This window comes from Vanrija pseudolonga, chromosome 2 (assembly GCF_020906515.1).
Source record: "Vanrija pseudolonga chromosome 2, complete sequence".
Lineage (NCBI taxonomy): Eukaryota > Fungi > Basidiomycota > Tremellomycetes > Trichosporonales > Trichosporonaceae > Vanrija > Vanrija pseudolonga.
In genome coordinates, this window is record NC_085850.1 from 4287642 (window position 1) to 4305407 (window position 17766).

A 17766-nucleotide genomic window follows, 5' to 3' on the forward strand; every position below is an offset into this window, starting at 1 on the left:
TCTCGCCTCACCCTTTTGTCTCACGGGGAATCGAACCCCGACATCGATTAATTGCGTATGTTGCATTTCTTAACCGTTGTGCGATGAGAAACATCACATTTCTGCAAAAAGACCTTCTGTATCACTCGTCAGTCGCCGACAAGCATCTGGCGTTTGGTCGTCCACCACGCCGCCTCAAACGCCTCCTCACATGCCTCGTCAATGACGCGGTTCAAACTGACCGCGCCTCCACTTCAGGTGTCCCCAACCAGTTGGGCCCAATCTCACAAAGTACTCATCGCGTCTCTCTCTCTCACTCCCTCTCTTACTCTTACTCTAACAATGACGACAAGCCCACCATGGCCACCCAAGCGGTGCTAACCCCCCTCCTCGCCCTCCCCTCCCTCCTCAGCCCGGCAGCGCCAGAGCTGGTCATCGCCCTCCTCGCCCTCGCCACCCTCGCCCTCGCGCGGCGTCTCGACCCGCCGTACTGCCTACTCGCGCTGTACCCGACCCTCCTCGGCTCCCTGCTGGCACTGTGCATCTCCGCGCCGTCCGAGTCCGCAGTGCTCATCACCCTTCCTCGCAGACTGCGTGCCCTCGCGCGTGTCTTCCTCCTCCTGTGGATCCGGGACGAGGTGACCTCTGGTCGGCCGCGCGTACCCGTTGCGCTGATTTACGGGTGTGGTGATTTGATGATTGCACTGCTCGGCCTGCTGGCCCCTTCTGTAAGTCGCCACGTCTGTGCGTCCTTTGGTGTCTCACTCGCTCACTCACTCTTTGCAGGACTATACCATCCCCGACCGACTCGCCACCCGCATCGTCGCAATGTCAACCTGACACTTGAGCTCCTCCACGCCCCTTCAACCGCCCTCCCCACCACCCGCGCCATGGCCCACGTCGTGGCGCACGCCGCCGCCCGCATCGCCTTCTTCGCCGACGTCTTCTCGGAGATCTGGCTCTCAGGCCTGTGGACAGCCACCGCGGCCGAGCTTCTCTCCCCCACTACCCCAAAGCTGCTCCACTGCGCAGCCTATGGCGTCGACTACATGCTACTGCGCTGGACCGCAGTCACCCTCTGGGCGGATACAGCCGGCGCATCCTTGCATTCCTCGACCCCCCGCCGCCGCGCCATTGGCGAGACATTCACGCCGTCATCCCACTCCGGCCATACGACCCAGACGACCCCGGCTTCCGCTTGCCCCCGCGCAGGGCGACATACCGCGTCATATGGCTCGTCCCAGCTCTGACTTTGTGTGCCTGGGCGCGTGGGTCAGGCATGGCCACGCGCATGGTAAGTGCTCCCAACGCACGGCAGCGCTGATGCCTGCCGCAGACCCCACTCATGGCCGTGTGGTTCACCCTCGAAGGCGGCGATCTCGCCGCTGTGCCCGAGCTGCTCATCGTTATCGCCGTGCTGGGAGTCATGACCCTCTTTCCTCGCATCCAAGCGCGGTCCAACCTCGCCCCCGTGGCCGTCGTCATCGCACTCATCACGTCCCTTCGCCCCTTGGTGCCCGTCTCGCTGCTCAAGCCAGCCCATATCACTCGCGCGTGTAACAAGACTTGGGCCGTGCTCGTATACCTCACCGCTCGCTACGACCCTTTCCCGGACAGGATAGCGGCTGACCGCGTCCTCATCACCCTCCTTCCCCTCATTGCATTGTTATTTTTTGGTACAGATGACGGACGCCGCATGCATCGGATCGAGATCTGACGCTGACGATGGGGTGTTGTGTTGGTGCGCATTTCCCGTGACGTCACTCATTGTTTACACAGGGCCGCGACTTTGACCGACGCAGCATCGACGACCCAATACATAAGATACATGAACCCGAAAGAGCGGCGATATGCTGGGACGTGTGATCCAGCTGGCAGACAAGGCTGCACTAGGGAAACGTGACGCTGCCTCCTGCAACATCCCTCCTCCAACCTCTCTCCTGCTACTCCTTCTCGCCGGTAACCACCTCGGCCACCTCGGCCTTGTCAAAACCCCCGTCAAACCCAATCTCCTTGAGCAGTGTCTTCCACTGACCATTGACGAGGGGCCACGAGAAGCCAGCTCCAGGCCAAGGCGTGACCGGCAGGCCCTCAAACACAAACTCGCAGTGAGATCCGCCCTCAATCTGGGCGTGCGGGTCAGCACTCGGCAAGGCAGGGCCTTTATCGCCAACTCACGAGCAGGAAGTGCGGGTCAAGGCCCGACGCCGTCATGGCGTCCGTCAATGCGATGTTCTCGTCGCGCAGCTGCTCGTCCGATCCGACGTTGATGTAGAACTTGACGCCGGCCTTGGCGAGACGCGAGAAGGTCGCGTGCGGCGGCGTGATGAGCGCGGGCGAGATGTACGGGCTGTTGAGGTACGACGAGTAGTGGCGCGCGTAGGAGGGCGCAATGACGGGCGTGGTGCTCTGCAGCCAGTCCTGGGGGTTTGTTAGCCGCGGCTACTAGGAGGGGCCGTGACGTGCTTACATTGGTCCAGTTGGTCGAAACGGAGGGGAACGAGGCGGTCACATCGGCCCATGGCTAGGCGTTAGCTCGCGTCATGCACAGCCACTCACCGAACACGCGAACACACCCGCCGGCAGGCCCCAGTTGGTCCAGCCCGTCTCCATCAGCTCGTCGAGGTATCCCGTGAGCTGGATGATGGCGTGCGCGCCTGCCGAGTTACCATTGAGCACAATGTTCTGCGCGTGTCAGCTACCCTGTCATGGGGCTCCCAGCTCACTCTTGGCTCGAAGCCCAGGTCCTCGACGAGGAACTGCCATCCCGCGAGGAAGTCGTACAGCGGGCCGGGGAACGCGCTGGCGTTGTCGAGACACTTGCGGTAGTTGGGCGCGAACACGCGCAGCTTGGACTCGTTGCACCAGTCCCACGCGAGGCTCCACTGGAGCGGGTGGCCAGTCTGGTATCCGCCCCCGACGACGTAGTAGATGATCTTTTCGTCCTTGCCCGCCTCGCGCCAGATATGTTTCGGCGACGTCCCGGCGGCCGTCTTCGGCGCGACCATGAACGCCGTCACGGGTTCCGGGCGCACCTTATTCCCGGCGATCTGGACAATCGGCAGGCGGGGGACCGAGTCGGCGATCGGCGGGATAGTCTTGACGCTCGCGTTTGCGCGGTCGCCGTACAGCTTGAGCATCGCAGGCGTGATCTTGCCGTGGTCCGGGTCGGGCGCATACACGGCCCCGAGGCCAAGCGAGCCGGTGAGATAGCGCGCCAAGCCGGAGATGACGAAGCGCTTGTAGCCGAAGGTTGGCCGCTTGAAGATGTACAGGATAGAATTGTATGCCAGGTTCAGCGGGATGCCGAGCAGGAACATGGGCGGCCAGCACACGAGCCGCAGGATGCTCCGGACCAAAGGGCGCGGCTCGTACGGCGGCTGCGGGATCCACCGCGCCGTGCCCTGCGGTCTTGGTGCCCAGCGGGGCTCGCCAGGCTTGACCATGGGTGAGTGGTTGGGATGGATGGGGTCGTTTGATGAGTAAGTGGGCGATGGGTCAAACAGAGGATTGTTGTCGGCGAGATGTGGACATTCCTCGATCGCGCCGCCCGCCCGAGGTGGAGGTGGGTGAGGGGTTATCGGGTGCGCCGGCGCGTCGCGTGGCCCGGCGATGCGGCTGCATCACGTCTGTTGCTCGTCACTATTGCCTTCAAACTGCAGCTATGCATGCTCTTACCTCGCTCAGTCTCGCCAAGTCTTGCTCTTCTCAAACTTTTGACGACCTCGTGCCTCAGAGCACGGAGTAACCCAATAACAGTGGTATGATAATCGTGCTGACAACCCCCGCTGGCTGGCTGGCTGGCGGTTCAAGCCGGCTATCAAGATCCGACCTGCGTAACTGACAAGACAGACTTTGGATCCACAACATCGTCCACGACAACAGCAACAACACTCGAAGCATTAACGCGACTCCTACTACAGCGACAGCGGCATTCCCGACCCACTCCCAATCCCAGCCCACCGTCATGGCCACCGTCAAGGGCACAAAGCCCAAACACTCTGTCGGGCCAGAGCACGTCATGAACTTTCCCATTCTGGATCTCGGGTATCCGGCCCAGAGTAGGAGGACGGTGTCGATTGTGGATACAGATGTGCACGTGTACGGGCTAGAGGAGATTCAAGGGAGCAAGCTGCCCATTGGGATAATAGTGAGTAGGTGCAGGGGGGAGAGGAGCCAGTGGAGGGGTGGGTGCCAGATGAGGGGAGGCGGAGCCGGGTGGAGGGGTGGGTGGGTAGGCCATTTCTCGCGCGCAGCGCGTAGGGGTTGGTGGGCGGGTGACCTCTAGCTCGCGCAGCAGGGTGGGTGGGTGGGCCACATCTCTCCGAGCTTTGCTCGAGGGAGGGTGGGTGGGCGAGATGAGTAACCAGCCTGCAGAGACGGTGGACGAAGGGAGGCCTGGCGAGCAGCCTGCATATCAGCTCATGCTCACACCACACCTCAGATCCTATCCCATGGCCGCTGCAACTCGGCCAAGAACATGCACGCGATGGCATCAGGCCTCCTGGGCGAGCTGCACCGGTTCGAGCGCGAGTCGGCCGCAGACAAGAAGTACCCGCGGCGCAAGGTCCGCGACTACGTCGTCGCGACCATTGACGGGAGAAACCACGGCCAGCGGACAAAGTATCGCGAGCGCAACTTGAGCTACGATGTCAACCCGCTCCACCTGTGCGTTGTATGCTTCCTGGAGCTATCGCTGATTCCCGCAGGATGGACATGGCGTCCACGATCGAAGGCGGCGTGCACGACCACCGACTCCTGCTCGACTTCTTGCCGGCGTACCTCTTCCCCCGGGACGAGAGCGTCGTGGACGAGTTCATGACCGTCGGGGTGTCGATGGGCGGTGCGTGGTGGCGGTTGCAGCCGGGCTGACAACGACAGGACACACCGTCTGGCGACTCCTCCGGGAAGGTGAGTTAGAACCGCGGCGCCGTCGCTGACACTGCCAGAACCCCGCGTGCGCATCGCCGTCCCCATCATCTCCATGTCGCCCGAAGCACTTGGGCCCAACCTCGTCTTCCGTGCCAGTCAGTACGGCTTGGACGACCCAGTCTACACTGCCCAAGTACGGCGATACCTCGAAACGCCGTCCACGCCCGGCGTGTACAAGGGCAAGAAGATCCTGTCCATCCACGGCGGCAAGGACGACCTCCTCCCGCTTGACAAGTCGCAGCCCTACCTTGACAAGGTGATCCGCGAAAACCAGGCCAACGAGGTCATGATCTGGGTCGACCCCGAGGCGGGGCACAAGATCAGCCCCGAGATGGTCACCAAGTCGGCGTGGTGGCTGTGGAAGTGGGGCTTTAGCAAGCCCGTGAAGAGTGTGACGTGGGCAAAGTTGTAGAAAGTAAGCGCATCCCGCGGTCTGCCGCTAACTAGTACAGTACATGCATACAGTCTACCCACCCCCTACTCCACCTTCTGCCACTCGGTCTCGAGGAACGCGACCTCCTCCTTACCTCCGCTGACGAACGGCGGGCCCATCTGCTGCTCGTAGCCGGCGGCGGTGGCGCCATATGGCGTCTGGTGCCATCCGAGCGAGCCGCCGCCATACTGACCGCTCGCATGGGTCGGCAGCGTGCCGTTGGCCAGCGTCAGGCCCTGCATCAGGCCATACTGGTTGCTCATACGCCCCGCGACCATGCGCGCGCGCTGCTGCCGCTGCGCGTTGGCGATGATCATCTCGATGCGCGGTATTGTCGCCCAGTACACCTGTGCGCGTGATGCCGAGTATCCGAGCAGGCTGGCGACATCGCCCGAGATGCACGCGTTTGTCCATGCCTCGCGCATCGTGTCAGAGTAGAGCGAGCAGATTGCCCGCTCGGTCCGGTGGAAGCCGCACAGCGGGACGAGGCTCGCCAGTGCTGTGCCGCTCGCAAAGCTCACCCAGCAGTCGGGGCAGATGAGGAGCTCTGGCCAGCCGTACCACGTTGCGTTTTCGAGCGCCTTGCGGCGCGGGCACAACGGTAGCGTGGAGAGCACGCGCGCATGTTCCGCCAGCGGGGCCCACACACCTGTGGCCAGCGCCTCGAGGAGCAGCGTCGTCCAGTGGTCGACCCGCTGCGCGCCATCGCTGAGGTCGCATGCGCGGCTCTGGCCGGGACTCCGGGGCGAGAAGTACCGCCCCAGGCCCATGACCTCCACGACGGCGTGGTGCGCGGCACACAGGTCCATGTCTGCGCCTGCCAAGCCATACCACTCATCGACGTGCAGTGTAGCGTCGCATGGTCGCGCGAGGGATATCCGCTCGGCCGCGCGCCACCAGTCGGCGAACTCGCCGTGCTGGACGGCAAAGGTCCACGCGGCGCGCGTCGCGCCGTGGAAGTCGCACGACCAGTTCTGTCCGGCCGCAGAGGGGTACGGGACGAATTCGGCCCCGTAGCGCGTGTACGCGACGTGGTCGGCATGGCAGCCCTCGCAGAGGACCAGCCCGTGGATGGCCTGCTTGGTAGTGTACCATTTCGTGCCGTGCGAGGGCACGCTCGCGCCGGTGCATGCCCGCGGCAGCAGCAGGCGGCGCGATGCAGAGTCGAGGAACTCGGTCCATCCGTCCACTGTTTCCGAGAGGGTGATAAACGCGCGCTGGATGGCGGGGAGGGCGAACGCGCAGCTGCCGGCCTTGGGCGTCGGGGCAAAGTTGGACGCGAAGGGCGACGCGAGGACCACGTCCTGGTAGCATGCCTCGCATGCCGCGAGCCCAGGGGCAGAGGGCACGTGGTACCCGCTCTCCGTGGACGCGGCGGTACATTTCCCGATCGCATGTCGGCGGGCGACAAACTCGGTCAGCACGGAGGGCGAGGAGCGCGCCGCGGCGGCGAGGAGCGCCTTGAGCCGGGGCGTCGTGAATGCGCAGCTGCCCTTTGTTTGCAGCTGAACAAAGCTGGCGGCGAGCGAGCTGCCGCTGACCCGGGTCGCATGGCAGTGCGTGCAGAGGAGTAAGGGTGTCCCGGAGAGCTGGTACCAGCTCGTCGTCGACACTGTGGACGTGCAGAATGCCAGCGTGGGGTTCGGTGCGCCGGCATCCCGCACGGCAGGGACGCCCGTCGGCGCGTCCGAGAGCAGCGGGCGCGGGATGGGTGCCGCGGGCGGCGGTGGCGCCATCGACGTCGACGCAGGCGGCGAGTACACTGGAGACGCGTGCGCACTCGTAAAGGGCGAGTAGTACGGCGGCGAGGTGGGCGGGGTGAAGAACGGCGCGGTGGTCGTATCTGGGCGGGGCGGGATGGGCGGGGGAGCTGGGCTCGTTGCCCAGAAGCTGTCCATGGTGGTGGATGGAGACGAGACAAGCTGCTGAGCGAGCAAAAAAGAAGCGTGCAGCATGAAGACCGCACGGCGTCTTGCTCGCTCGCTCGTCGGAGCATAGCATCCTGCTCCTGCTTGGTTTGTTTCGCTCGCTTGATCCCTCGGGTTGGCCGGGCCGAAATTGCCACGAGCCGTTTATCAGACAAGGAATCGTCGCGCGTGATTGGGTAAGCCACCTCGATCGGGCCAGTCGGGCGACGCGGGGGGGTCGCCCTGGCTGGCAAGCTGGCGGCGGGTGGTCGCCGGAGACGAAACGACAACGCCGTATGGTTCACGTGCTTTTCGGCCCCTGCCCTGTGGGCGGTGAGTCGCGGGGCGGTGATGCGGCGCGGTGGTGCGGCGAGGTGCAGTGAGCGAGCCGACAGGATCCGCCAATGGATGGATGGATGCTGCTCTTCGCAACGCCGACCGCGACTGACTTACAGGCGTCGCGTGCGCGCGCCCATACGACACTCTATTTCTGAGGCGCCCATCCTTACCCTGAAGGACGCCGCGCACGGCACGCCGCGACCAAAGCTCGCTCCAGACACGTCCCAGCGCGCGCGGGTTTGCGACGGCCTCGTGGGCTCGGACCTCTGCCTTGTCTCGGCAACAAGTTTGAGGTCGTCAAAACTGGAAGCCGGCCCCAGCGAAAGAGTGCCGTTGCCCCCGTGCACGAGGCTGCCGGCCGTCATTAGTCCCTCACCCCTCCTAAGCATACGCTGCACGTGTCCGGGACGGGATGACGGGGACTTGAGCTCGAACCCGGAGCAAAGTAACATTCGCTCACAGTCAAAGTGGTTGCGCCGAGCTGGTAGCCATGGCGAGGAGTGACGCAGAGGCAGGTCGCAGAAACACGGCAGCTACCCTTCTTAAATCTGCTTCGCCTTGTACGGGCCGCAGGTGAGGAAGGGTCATTCCGCTACCATCCACTTCTCGAACGGCTTAATGGGGTGCGTGAGGTCGATCGCCTAGTATCGCCCAGTCTAGCCACGCTTTACCCCCACCGACATGGACGGCGTGATGTGATTCTGGGCCCCGGGGCCAGTGCATAACGGCGGTCTGTCAACAGCGGCCGATACACCACCAAACAAAGCGATACGGAGAGCTCGGACACCTCGGGGGCTATGTATACTTATTCCTCCCTCCTGCGCTTGTGCAAGGGCCTCGAGCTCGCCCACGAGTATGAAAGCTTGAGTTTGCTGTGCTGTGGACGCCGAAAGTCTTCTCCTCCCTCTCAAGTTCGGCAGCATGATTCGGTGGATCGCTACGGCCTGCCTGGCGTCCACGGTCGTGTCGGCGGCTGGGAGCTACAGCCCATCACTCCTCTCTACACTTACCATCTGGAGCTACCTCCCCGGTATCACCTATAACGGGCCCTGGAAGATGATATATCCGGCGCCACCTGCTGAGAGTGCGAGTGCTACCCCAGGAAGCCTCGGGTCCGGTGACTGGTCAGCCTATCAAGTCAATTCGACTGATGGCGCTTCATTCTCAGTACCCTTCTACGGCTACGGCATCTGGGATGTGGTCATGGCTCTCACCCCCTTCGACCAGAAGCAGCAAACTGTCAACCTGACAGTGTCACTTGATGCCACTACCTGGTCAGTTCAGACAAATGCGACCCCCGTTGCAAGCATCTCTTTCTGGAAGAGCACACCGCCTGTCGGGCCTCTTTGGCCACCCATCAATTTGGGTCCATTGGCAATGACCACCACGGCATCTTGTCACATTCTCAATGTCACCGTCCCCAGCAATGTGACCGCCACCTTCTGGTTGGCCCATGCATCGTACGGGATTCAGACCGATGCGTACGTTCCCTGGAGCAGCAAGTGTTCTGACCAGTGTCACTAGTCAAGGCAACATACCTCCTCCCATTCGATCGGCAGGATTAGCACTTCAAAGCAAGATCAACCCGGCGTTCTCTCGTTCTGGCGATTGGAGTTATGTACACATGTTTGGCTGTGAGCTTATTCCACGAAACGTGGTGTTGACCGAACCCGGCATGTAGCGCCAGCAAACTTCCAGATCGTCGAGGGGATGAGAGGGACACCTGGAAGCCATTGCACCATTCCTCTGCCAGCCAACACTACCTACCTCACCGTGAATGGTACCATGGGGTACGGGCAAGGCACTGTGAACGTCAGCTTTTCGACCCCTCCCCCAGTTGAAGGCCTTCCGGCGACTTTCGCGACCAATTCCTATTTCAACTACTCGACTGATCTGTACGAGACGCCACTGGACCCAACGCTCCTATACAACCTCACAATGGCCATCAGTGGAGAGGGATCGGCTGTCCTCGAGGCAGTGACCCTGTACTCTTCCCTCACGTTAGTCGACTCTACATTCCACTGACGTGGAAGAGACCCACACTGGGCGGCCGATTTTGGTGTCCCACCAGGTAATGTACCCCCCAACTCGACCACGGGTAATGCATCCCCAACTCAACCAACACTCCGACGAACAATTCGAATAACAACAACTCGCCCAATGCGAACCCGGGACATGCGGGATCCGGAGCGAACGTCGCTGCTATCGCGGGGGGTGTTGTGAGTAGCACAGGGCCTAGACGGTGGGCTGATCACTCAGGTCGGCGGTGTGGCAGCACTGGTGGCGGTGCTCGCCGTGGTGATCTTCTTTGTCCGCAAGAACTTCGTCATTATCCGGAAATCGACGTAATTGTTATGTTTGAGGAGGATGCTGAAATTCGCAGTCAAACCGCTCAGATAAGCCCAAGCAGAGCCATTGAGGATCCAGCAGTCGAGCCCTTCACTTCTGACCGTTTGAGCTCGATCCTACCCGTCGAGACGGATAGCACCGCTGAGTACAGTAGCAAGCGCCTCACCTCATCTAGGCCAACTTCACCTCCATTCAGCAGCCCCACCACCACCTCCGCCTCACTGGGTCCTTCCACTCGCGCTTCCAACAGCAACCACGCCCAGGACGGGGGTGCTGTGGGCGCCCACGTCCTGCAGCCACCGATCTATGACCCCGGCTGGCGTGGCGTGAACTCCGCCCCGAGTCAAACCGCCACCGATGTGGGGTCGGCTCGTGGAGCCTCCATCCGTGGAGAGCATAGGAGGAGCGAGTGAGAGCTTCGTTTCTCACTTGACCACTTCAATCAGCCGAACAGTCGGGTGGAAGCAAACTCGCCAAACCGCCGTCTGCAAACCACCTACAGATATATTACTCGCCTTATCAGGCCTCTTCCCGTTCATGCTACTTCCATCTTATCTCACTTTATGCACCTGTCGGACGATGTGGGTGGTACGCGGCCGCCCTGGGTCATTGATCGTCCTTCGGTCCTGTGGGTGGTGAGTCGCGGGGCCAGGTGCGGTACCCGGCGTCACATGTCAATGTTGATGCTCTTCACGAGGCCGACCGCCAACGACTTCGACTTTAGGCCTCCAGTGTGCTGGCTTCTGCAACGCGCCCATCCGCTCTGCCTTCTATTTCTGACCTGTCTGCTCCGACCCTGCAGGACACGGGGTACCCCACCCTCGCCGGGTCATTCAGTGGTGTTGGCGTGCGCAGAAGGGGCTCGCTCCAGGTACATAGGTCCGAACGCGAGGCGTGGGAGGTGAGGCATGACACGCCCGTTCGCATTGGTGTTACAGCCTCCCGGCCCTCTGTCTTGTCTTGGCATCAAGGTTAAGCCGTCAAAGCTGCAAGGCTCGAGACACCCGGTACATCCTGGGTGCGAGGATCGCTCACGGCCACGAAATTTGCGCGGCCGGGATGCGCGGATACGGAGCTCGACCTGCAGACCAAAGGCCATGCTCGTGCACAGGCACTGTGCAAAGGTCATGGGCCGGCTGTCGCACCGGGGGGTGGTGCTCAACCTCGATCTGCGGACATCGTGACGGTTGGCGATCCGCGCAAGCCACCAACCACCAAGGGAGACGGGTTCGCCAAGAACGCTCGGGCTCCTCGGTGTCTGGGTGTGCTTCTTGCTCCTGAGCATGAGCCTCCACTCACGCAGGAATGTTATGCTCGACGTAAATTGAATCTTGACACTACCTCATTGCTTTCAATCCCAACACAACATGATACGTTGGGTTGCCGCCCTCTGGCTGGCATCCACGGTCGTGGGGACAGGGAGCTACGCACCGTCTTTGCTCTACTGGGAAATGGCCAACAGCTACACACCATACTTCACCTACGAACCGACATGGACGATGGTGTACCCCACGACGCCGCCAGTGGTGAACGCAAGCTACGTCCCAGGTAGCTTCGGGACCGGCTGGTCAGCGTACCAGATCAATGCAACGGGGAGTGCGTCCATCTCGCTCCCTTTCTTCGGCTACGGAATCGCAAACATCATCATGGCACTCACGCCCTTCGATACAACCCAGACAACCGCAAACCTGACCCTTTCACTCGACGGTGGCACCCCTTGGACGATCTCAGTGAATGCGACTCCGGCTGCCAACATTTCTTCTACCACAGCTGGTGCCCCTTCCTGGGCACCGATTGATCCGGGACCACCCGGCATGACGAGCACACCGACTCACCACGTGTTCAATATCACGGTCAGTGGTGTGATGGCCACATTCTTCTCGACGCGGATAGCTCTCAGCCTTCAGACGGAAACGTAGGTCCCCCGTCTCGCCCGCAATCCTGGCGTGATACACACCCTGTCATCTGACTCTGTCGCAGTTCAACCTTTAGCGCCTTGCGGCTTCGGGCCGCACGGCTGGCAGTGGGAAGCAAAATCAATTCAGCATTTTCCTGCTTCGGCGATTGGACCTACATGCCCCTCATTGGCAGTGAGCTCGACCACGGGGCCGCGGGGTCGCGCCCACGTAGTATCATCTGACGAAGCAGCGCCATCCAACTTCAAGATGATACAGGGGATGAGAGGGGCTCCTGGAAGCCAGTGCAGCATCATGTTGCCAGCCAACACCACTTACGTCTCCGCCAATGGCACATTGGGGTATCAGCAGGGCAGTGTAACGTTCAGCCTCTCGCCACCCCCGCCTGTGGAAGGCTCTCCCGCTACCATTTCAACCGACAGCTACTACAATTGCTCATCATGGCTGTACGAAAACCCACTGGACCCGACCCTCGTGTACAACCTCACAATGACTGTTGGTGGACAAGGCAGTGCAATTCTCGAAGCGCTCAGAGTGACTCCTTCTATAGGGTGAGTATAACGTACGAGTCTCGCTGACGATTGAAGGGATCCCCAATGGGGCGCCGACTTTGGCGTTGGTTCGGGAAGTACATCTCCCAGTTCAACCAACGGTTCCACCAACTCGAATAATAACAACGTTTCCGGGACGAACCCGGGACGTGCAGGATCGGGAGTGAATATTGGAGCCATTGCTGGGGGCGTTGTGAGCACCAATAGAGTCGATGTGGTGTGCTGAACGCGTAGGTGGGCGGCGTAGCGTTGCTGGCGGGCCTCGCCGCACTGGCGATATTCATCGTTCGCCGGAAATTCATGATTGTCCGAAAGCCGAGGTGATTGGTCTCTGCGAGCAAGGGATGCTGAAGCCATTCAGCCGAACGTCAGAGACGAGACAAAGCAGCCCTGTGGGCGATCCGACAGTGGATCCATTCATTTCGATCGACGCTGGCTCGATCCTACCCGTCGAGACCCACAGCACCCCCCAGTCGAGTAGTAAACGCCTCCCTCTATCTCCGCCAGCCTCAACGCCAGCTAGCCCGACATTCACCCACGGGGGAGCCTCAGCATCCTCCTCCTCACGAGGAGTGCCGACCCGCAGCTCTCGTAGTCCCGATTCGCACGACGCCGCCTCTGTGAGCGCCCAGACACAGCCGCCTGTGTACGACCCAGGCTGGCGCGGTTTGCGCCTCACCGCCACAGACGAAAGTGTCACTGACTCTGAGGCTGAAACGTCCATCCGTGGAGTCGTTGAACCGTCTGAGAAGTGATCATTCGCTTGGCTCCGACAATGGTTTGAGCCAAGTGACGCCAGGGGGTGTGCCCTCTAATGATGGACATGAGCGCCGGTGAGCGCAAAGGCTGATGAACGCTTCAATTGCGCACGGACTTCTGCGTCTGCTGTTTGTTTACATATTTAGGGGTTTGACACTGTAGACGGCTTTAACGACGGGCGAGTGGAGCTGGTCGGTGCGGTAGCGTGTGAGAGGATTGTGGGACCACTGGAGGCCGGTTGGGCGAGCTCGAGCTTCCAGACGTAACCGTGCGGGAACGTCACTCACATTCACGCACCACTGCATGATTCTCAGACCGCTGGGTGCGGCCGCATGCGGCCCGCCAGTGCGACGGGGACCGACATGCGGTTGGAGCGTGACCACAGACCCCACCCCTCTCCGTCCATCGACAAGTCGCTGGGTTCCCCGTCCGCAGAGTCAGATGGGCTCATCTAGATATTGAAGTGTCCGACCAAATCTTTATTGAAGACATCTTGGTGCCTTGGCACGAGTCACCGGTCACAATGATGGGCACGTAGTATGCTCGGTCCTCGCCCTTAGGAAGCACACTCAGAGACTGATTGGTGAGTTGGGGACAATCATGGAGCTCGCACCGGGCCGCACCGCACCAGTTCCGTAGGGTCTTTGTGCGCGATGGCCGGGCCAGTGTAGATATTGCTGTGTTGACACAGATGCGTGGGCCGCTGATGCCCGCGACGAGGTCACCATGAGAAAACAGCGTAAGGGCGAGGGAGAATCAGACTGCCTTTCCATGCCTAACTGAGCAAGACCTGGTAACGTAGGGTGCATGCCTTGACGACTTCCAACCCTTCAGCGTCGGCTTCGGCTTCGGGTTCGTTTCCTCCTTGCCTAAGGTATGTAACATAAGCTGCAAGCTTTGGACCGTCGATGACAGAACTGTGATCAACACTGGCGAACACGAGTGCTGTCAGGAGTCAGTCGAGCTCGGACGCCTTGCAACCTGGTGCCCATGCTTCGATGCTCAGTCCTGTTTGTTGTGCATGTGCCAGCCATCCTTCCGTCCGTCGAGTATGAAAGAGGTGCTGCGGATGCCAAAGCATCTTCTCCCTTTCAACTCTTGCAACATGATTTCTTGGATTGCAACCCTCTGGTTGGCATCCACTGCCGTCCTGGCTGAGTACGTAGGCAATCACACCTTCCTCGAAATCATCCCTTGCGACCACCCGGGCATCAACTACGACTCCTCTTGGTCGCTGGTGTATCCCCAGTCAACACTTAGTGTGAACGAAAGTTATGTCCCAGGTTCTATGGGCTATGGCAAGGCAGCCTACCAAGCCAATGTCACAGGTGGAAGCGCTTCCTTCTCCATCCCGTTCTTTGGCCTCGGCGCCGAATACCTGGAAATGGTCCTCACTCCATTCAATGAAACCCAGAAAAAATTAAACATGACCGTTGCACTCGATAATACCAATTGGAATGTCTCAGTGGATGCGACTTCGGCTGCCAACGTTTCTTTAGCGTTGTGGGAACACTTTGCTGATCTGGGGCCGTTGGGCATGACCAACATTTCGACGAACCGCACTCTCAATATTACAATTAGTGACATGATCGCCACTTTTCGGTCGGCAACTATTAGAGTAGGTGTGCAGACCAACCTGTAAGTGCTTCTCTACGTGCTTCTGCATCTGACCAGCGCACAGCAATGACACTTGGATAACCACTACATCCAAGGGAATTGCTTGGGGAGTGGGTCCAGTTGACGTTGCCGTGGCGGGTTCCATATCAGTCGGACAGCGATTAAGCGACCAACCCAATCCAGCTTTTTATTGCTTTGGTAGTTGGAGCCGTCTTTATTCCATTGGAGGTAAGCTTATGCGTGGGCACATGGTCTGACGATACCCAAAGTGGGACACAACTCAGCACAAACCGAGGCTGTCAGAGGGAACCCTGGAAGCAATTGCACCATTCGGCTACCGGCCAATACCACCTACATACGGATCAATGGCACCAGGGGAAATCAGCAGGGGAATGTCACCTTCAGCTTCTCGTCTCCCCCTCCAGTTCCTGGCTGGCCAATGACCGTTTCAACCAATAATTTCTTCAGTGCCCAGACCGACCTTTACCAGACACCTTTGGACCCCACAGTCTCGTACAATATGACGATCATTGTTGGGGACAATGGCTGGGTGGGACTCGATTCCGTTCACATCATTTCATCCCTCAAGTGAGTACGACTATGAACGGCAGTTGGCTGACAAGTTAAGGAATCCCCCTTACGACCCCCGCTTCTGGTCTGACGTTATACGAGCACCGAAATCTACCGGCCCAAATACTGGTGCAATCGCTGGGGGAGTCGTGAGTCCACGAGGAAGGGGACGTTTGGTTTGGACTCACCCCCTCAGGTCGGCGGCGTGGTGGGGTTGGTGGGCATGCTGCAGTTGCGTTCATTGTTCGGCGGAGGCGGAGGTGAGCAGCGACTGTGGCACTGAGTGGCTAAACCATTCAGGGAAAAGACTTGGAGGAACCAGATCGGCCCCCTGTCGGAGGTTGAGCAACCGATGGTTGAGCCCTTCCCCTCTACAGGACTTCTTGATACCATCTTGCCGGTCGATACGGCGGCCAGTAGCCCGGGGTCCAGCGACAGACCCCTCATGGGGACGGTTGGGCGAAAGTCGACTTTGCTCAATGACAACGACGAAGGGCCTTCGTCTTCGAGTGGAACATTCGCTCAAGACGGGGGTCCTGTGGGCGCCGAACCTCAGTTCCCGCCCCTTTACGATCCGACTTGGCGCAGTGGGGGCGAGTCCTCGACAGCTGCTGTCGCCGGTCCGACGGACGAAAGTGCCACCACCGCTGAAGAAGCCTCAACCCGTGAACGCACTTTCCCCAAGGAGAAGCAGTAGCCAGTTTCGCCGGCTGGTAGATACACCCCATCCCTTTGTCGCTAGTTTGACGGTTCTTAGTACAGTCTTTGTCTTTACCGAATGACGGTGGGGGGGAGTGGATGCAAGAGCGGCCTAGGTGGATCCCTGGCGACAGTTCACGACACCAAGCAAGGCCAAAACGAGATTATACAAGCCCATGCAGTTGAAAGAGAGACTGACAGGCTCGGTGTGGTCTTGTTATAGACATGATTCAGTGTTGACAGAATATGTCCTTACTGTGGCGCCAAAGAAGCATGGCGTTGCGGCGGCGAGTTCGGCGTGGTGCTGGGGATTGTTCGCCAGATGTATTCTTGCCCCCGCCGGCACACACATGAGAAGGAATTCATGAAGGGCATTGGAATGGAGCTCCCTGGACATACCTCCTCCGTGGACGAAGCGTCCAGGTCCAAAGTAAGGCGCACAGGTGGCCTTGGCACGAGTCACCTGGTCAAGGCAAGCAGCACAGGAATTGCTCAGTCCTTCCTTTCGACTGTGCCTTTCGACAGTATCGAGGTCAGTGCTGAATATAGCGGTGCTGAACGTGTCCTGTGTTTACGCATATAGACCACTCCTCATCACAACCATGGAAGGGTATGAAAGGTCCTCGAGACCTAGCCAACTGCCCGTCTTCTTCCCTTGCACTCTCCTACATGTCTCGACTGGTATCTTGGATAGTCGCCATCTGGATGGCATCAACTGCCATCTCAGCGGCCTACAACCCCACACTCAACGTTCCTGAGACGTTGTTGTACAACCACCCCGGCATTGAGTACGGTCCGTCATGGACAATGGTCTTCCCCGCGTCATTGGGACCGAAGACCCTAGGCCCCCTCCCCGTTGGCGAGGGCCCGGCAGTGTACCAGAGCAACTCCTCGTCTGCTGCGTCGTTCTCCATCCCCTTCTACGGTGCCGGAGTCCAGAGCTTAGCCCTGACGGTATCTCCTTGGAATGCAAGCCTGGCATTCGTGGTGGTGACACTATCACTGGATAGCACCACCTGGACGGTTTCAATGAACCCAACACCAGTTGCCAGCCTTCAAGGTCCTGCTGCAGTGTTTCCGCCGGCCATCAACGTTGGACCACAAGGTCTTCGCAGCACGTCAACCCAACGCCTTCTCAACGTGAGCGTCGGTGGTATGGTACTCGCCTCCTTCCACAGTGTGGACATCATATATGGCTTACAAACCAACGCGTAAGTTGCATGATTGCCTCACTGTGTGCGCAAACTTCAACCACGGCTACTCGTCTGACAACCTCCCAGGATAGACTCAAGCAAAGTTGTTTCTCGCGTGGCACCGCTGGCATTACACAGCATCGCAAACCCAGTCTTTTCCTTCTCGGGGAATTGGGTTTTTGTGCCCACGAAAGGCGGTGAGTTTGCGTGCGGGGATCATCTGACCGAGGCCATAGGTTTCACTTCGCTTGTGGATGCGATGTCAGGAAGCGCCGGAAGCCACTGTACTATCCAGCTGCCTGCCAATACTACATACACCTCCATCTTCGGTTTCACGGACTTTCAATCGGGGAGCTTGACTTTCAGCTTCTCCGCGCCTGTCCCTGATGCAGGAGTTTCTACAACCATTTCGACCTTCGCAAACTTATTTTACGCCACGTTATGAGACACCCTTGGACCCGACCTTGGTTTACAATCTCACAATGACGGCAGGAACAGGTGGCTCTGTGTTCATCAAGTCTG

At 59.8% G+C, this 17766-nt stretch overlaps 4 protein-coding genes across 4 annotated transcripts; 2 read left to right on the forward strand and 2 right to left on the reverse strand.

Moving 5' to 3' along the window:
- Positions 1-1258: 1258 nt before the first annotated feature.
- Positions 1259-1696, forward strand: LOC62_02G003415 (uncharacterized protein; the record flags this gene model as incomplete). Its single annotated transcript, XM_062769949.1, has 2 exons — positions 1259-1273; positions 1316-1696. 2 exons carry the CDS (start codon positions 1259-1261, stop codon positions 1694-1696), a joined length of 396 nt encoding a protein of 131 aa, XP_062625933.1.
- An 85-nt stretch (positions 1697-1781) lies between these two features.
- On the reverse strand, positions 1782-3470 carry SPAC4A8.06c_0 (AB hydrolase superfamily protein). Its single transcript, XM_062769950.1, has 5 exons — positions 2706-3470; positions 2539-2664; positions 2450-2503; positions 2158-2400; positions 1782-2105 (listed from the first exon to the last, which is right to left on the reverse strand). Exons 1-5 carry the CDS (start codon positions 3423-3425, stop codon positions 1923-1925), a joined length of 1326 nt encoding a protein of 441 aa, XP_062625934.1. The 5' UTR covers positions 3426-3470; the 3' UTR covers positions 1782-1922.
- Positions 3471-3723: 253 nt separating this feature from the next.
- LOC62_02G003417 (uncharacterized protein) lies at positions 3724-7138 on the forward strand. Its single transcript, XM_062769951.1, has 7 exons — positions 3724-3740; positions 3832-4129; positions 4424-4647; positions 4689-4822; positions 4861-4890; positions 4929-5326; positions 5364-7138. The coding sequence occupies exons 2-6, from the start codon at positions 3947-3949 to the stop codon at positions 5321-5323; spliced, it is 966 nt and encodes a 321-aa protein (XP_062625935.1). The 5' UTR covers positions 3724-3740; positions 3832-3946; the 3' UTR covers positions 5324-5326; positions 5364-7138.
- Positions 5389-7242, reverse strand: LOC62_02G003418 (uncharacterized protein; the record flags this gene model as incomplete). Its single annotated transcript, XM_062769952.1, has 1 exon — positions 5389-7242. The coding sequence occupies one exon, from the start codon at positions 7240-7242 to the stop codon at positions 5389-5391; it is 1854 nt and encodes a 617-aa protein (XP_062625936.1).
- Between the last annotated feature and the right edge of the window lie 10524 nt (positions 7243-17766).

Bases quoted from the DNA above. Each gene is read 5' to 3' on its own strand.
- SPAC4A8.06c_0 (XM_062769950.1), bottom strand. From the start codon at position 3,425: ATGGTCAAGCCTGGCGAGCCCCGCTGGGCACCAAGACCGCAGGGCACG. The intron at 2,665-2,705 runs GTGAGCTGGGAG...TGACACGCGCAG, and splicing joins ACCTGGGCTTCGAGCCAAGA to AACATTGTGCTCAATGGTAA. The intron at 2,504-2,538 runs GTGAGTGGCTGT...GCTAACGCCTAG, and splicing joins CGGGTGTGTTCGCGTGTTCG to CCATGGGCCGATGTGACCGC.
- LOC62_02G003417 (XM_062769951.1), top strand. From the start codon at position 3,947: ATGGCCACCGTCAAGGGCACAAAGCCCAAACACTCTGTCGGGCCAGAG. The intron at 4,130-4,423 runs GTGAGTAGGTGC...ACCACACCTCAG, and splicing joins AGCTGCCCATTGGGATAATA to ATCCTATCCCATGGCCGCTG. The intron at 4,891-4,928 runs GTGAGTTAGAAC...TGACACTGCCAG, and splicing joins CTGGCGACTCCTCCGGGAAG to AACCCCGCGTGCGCATCGCC.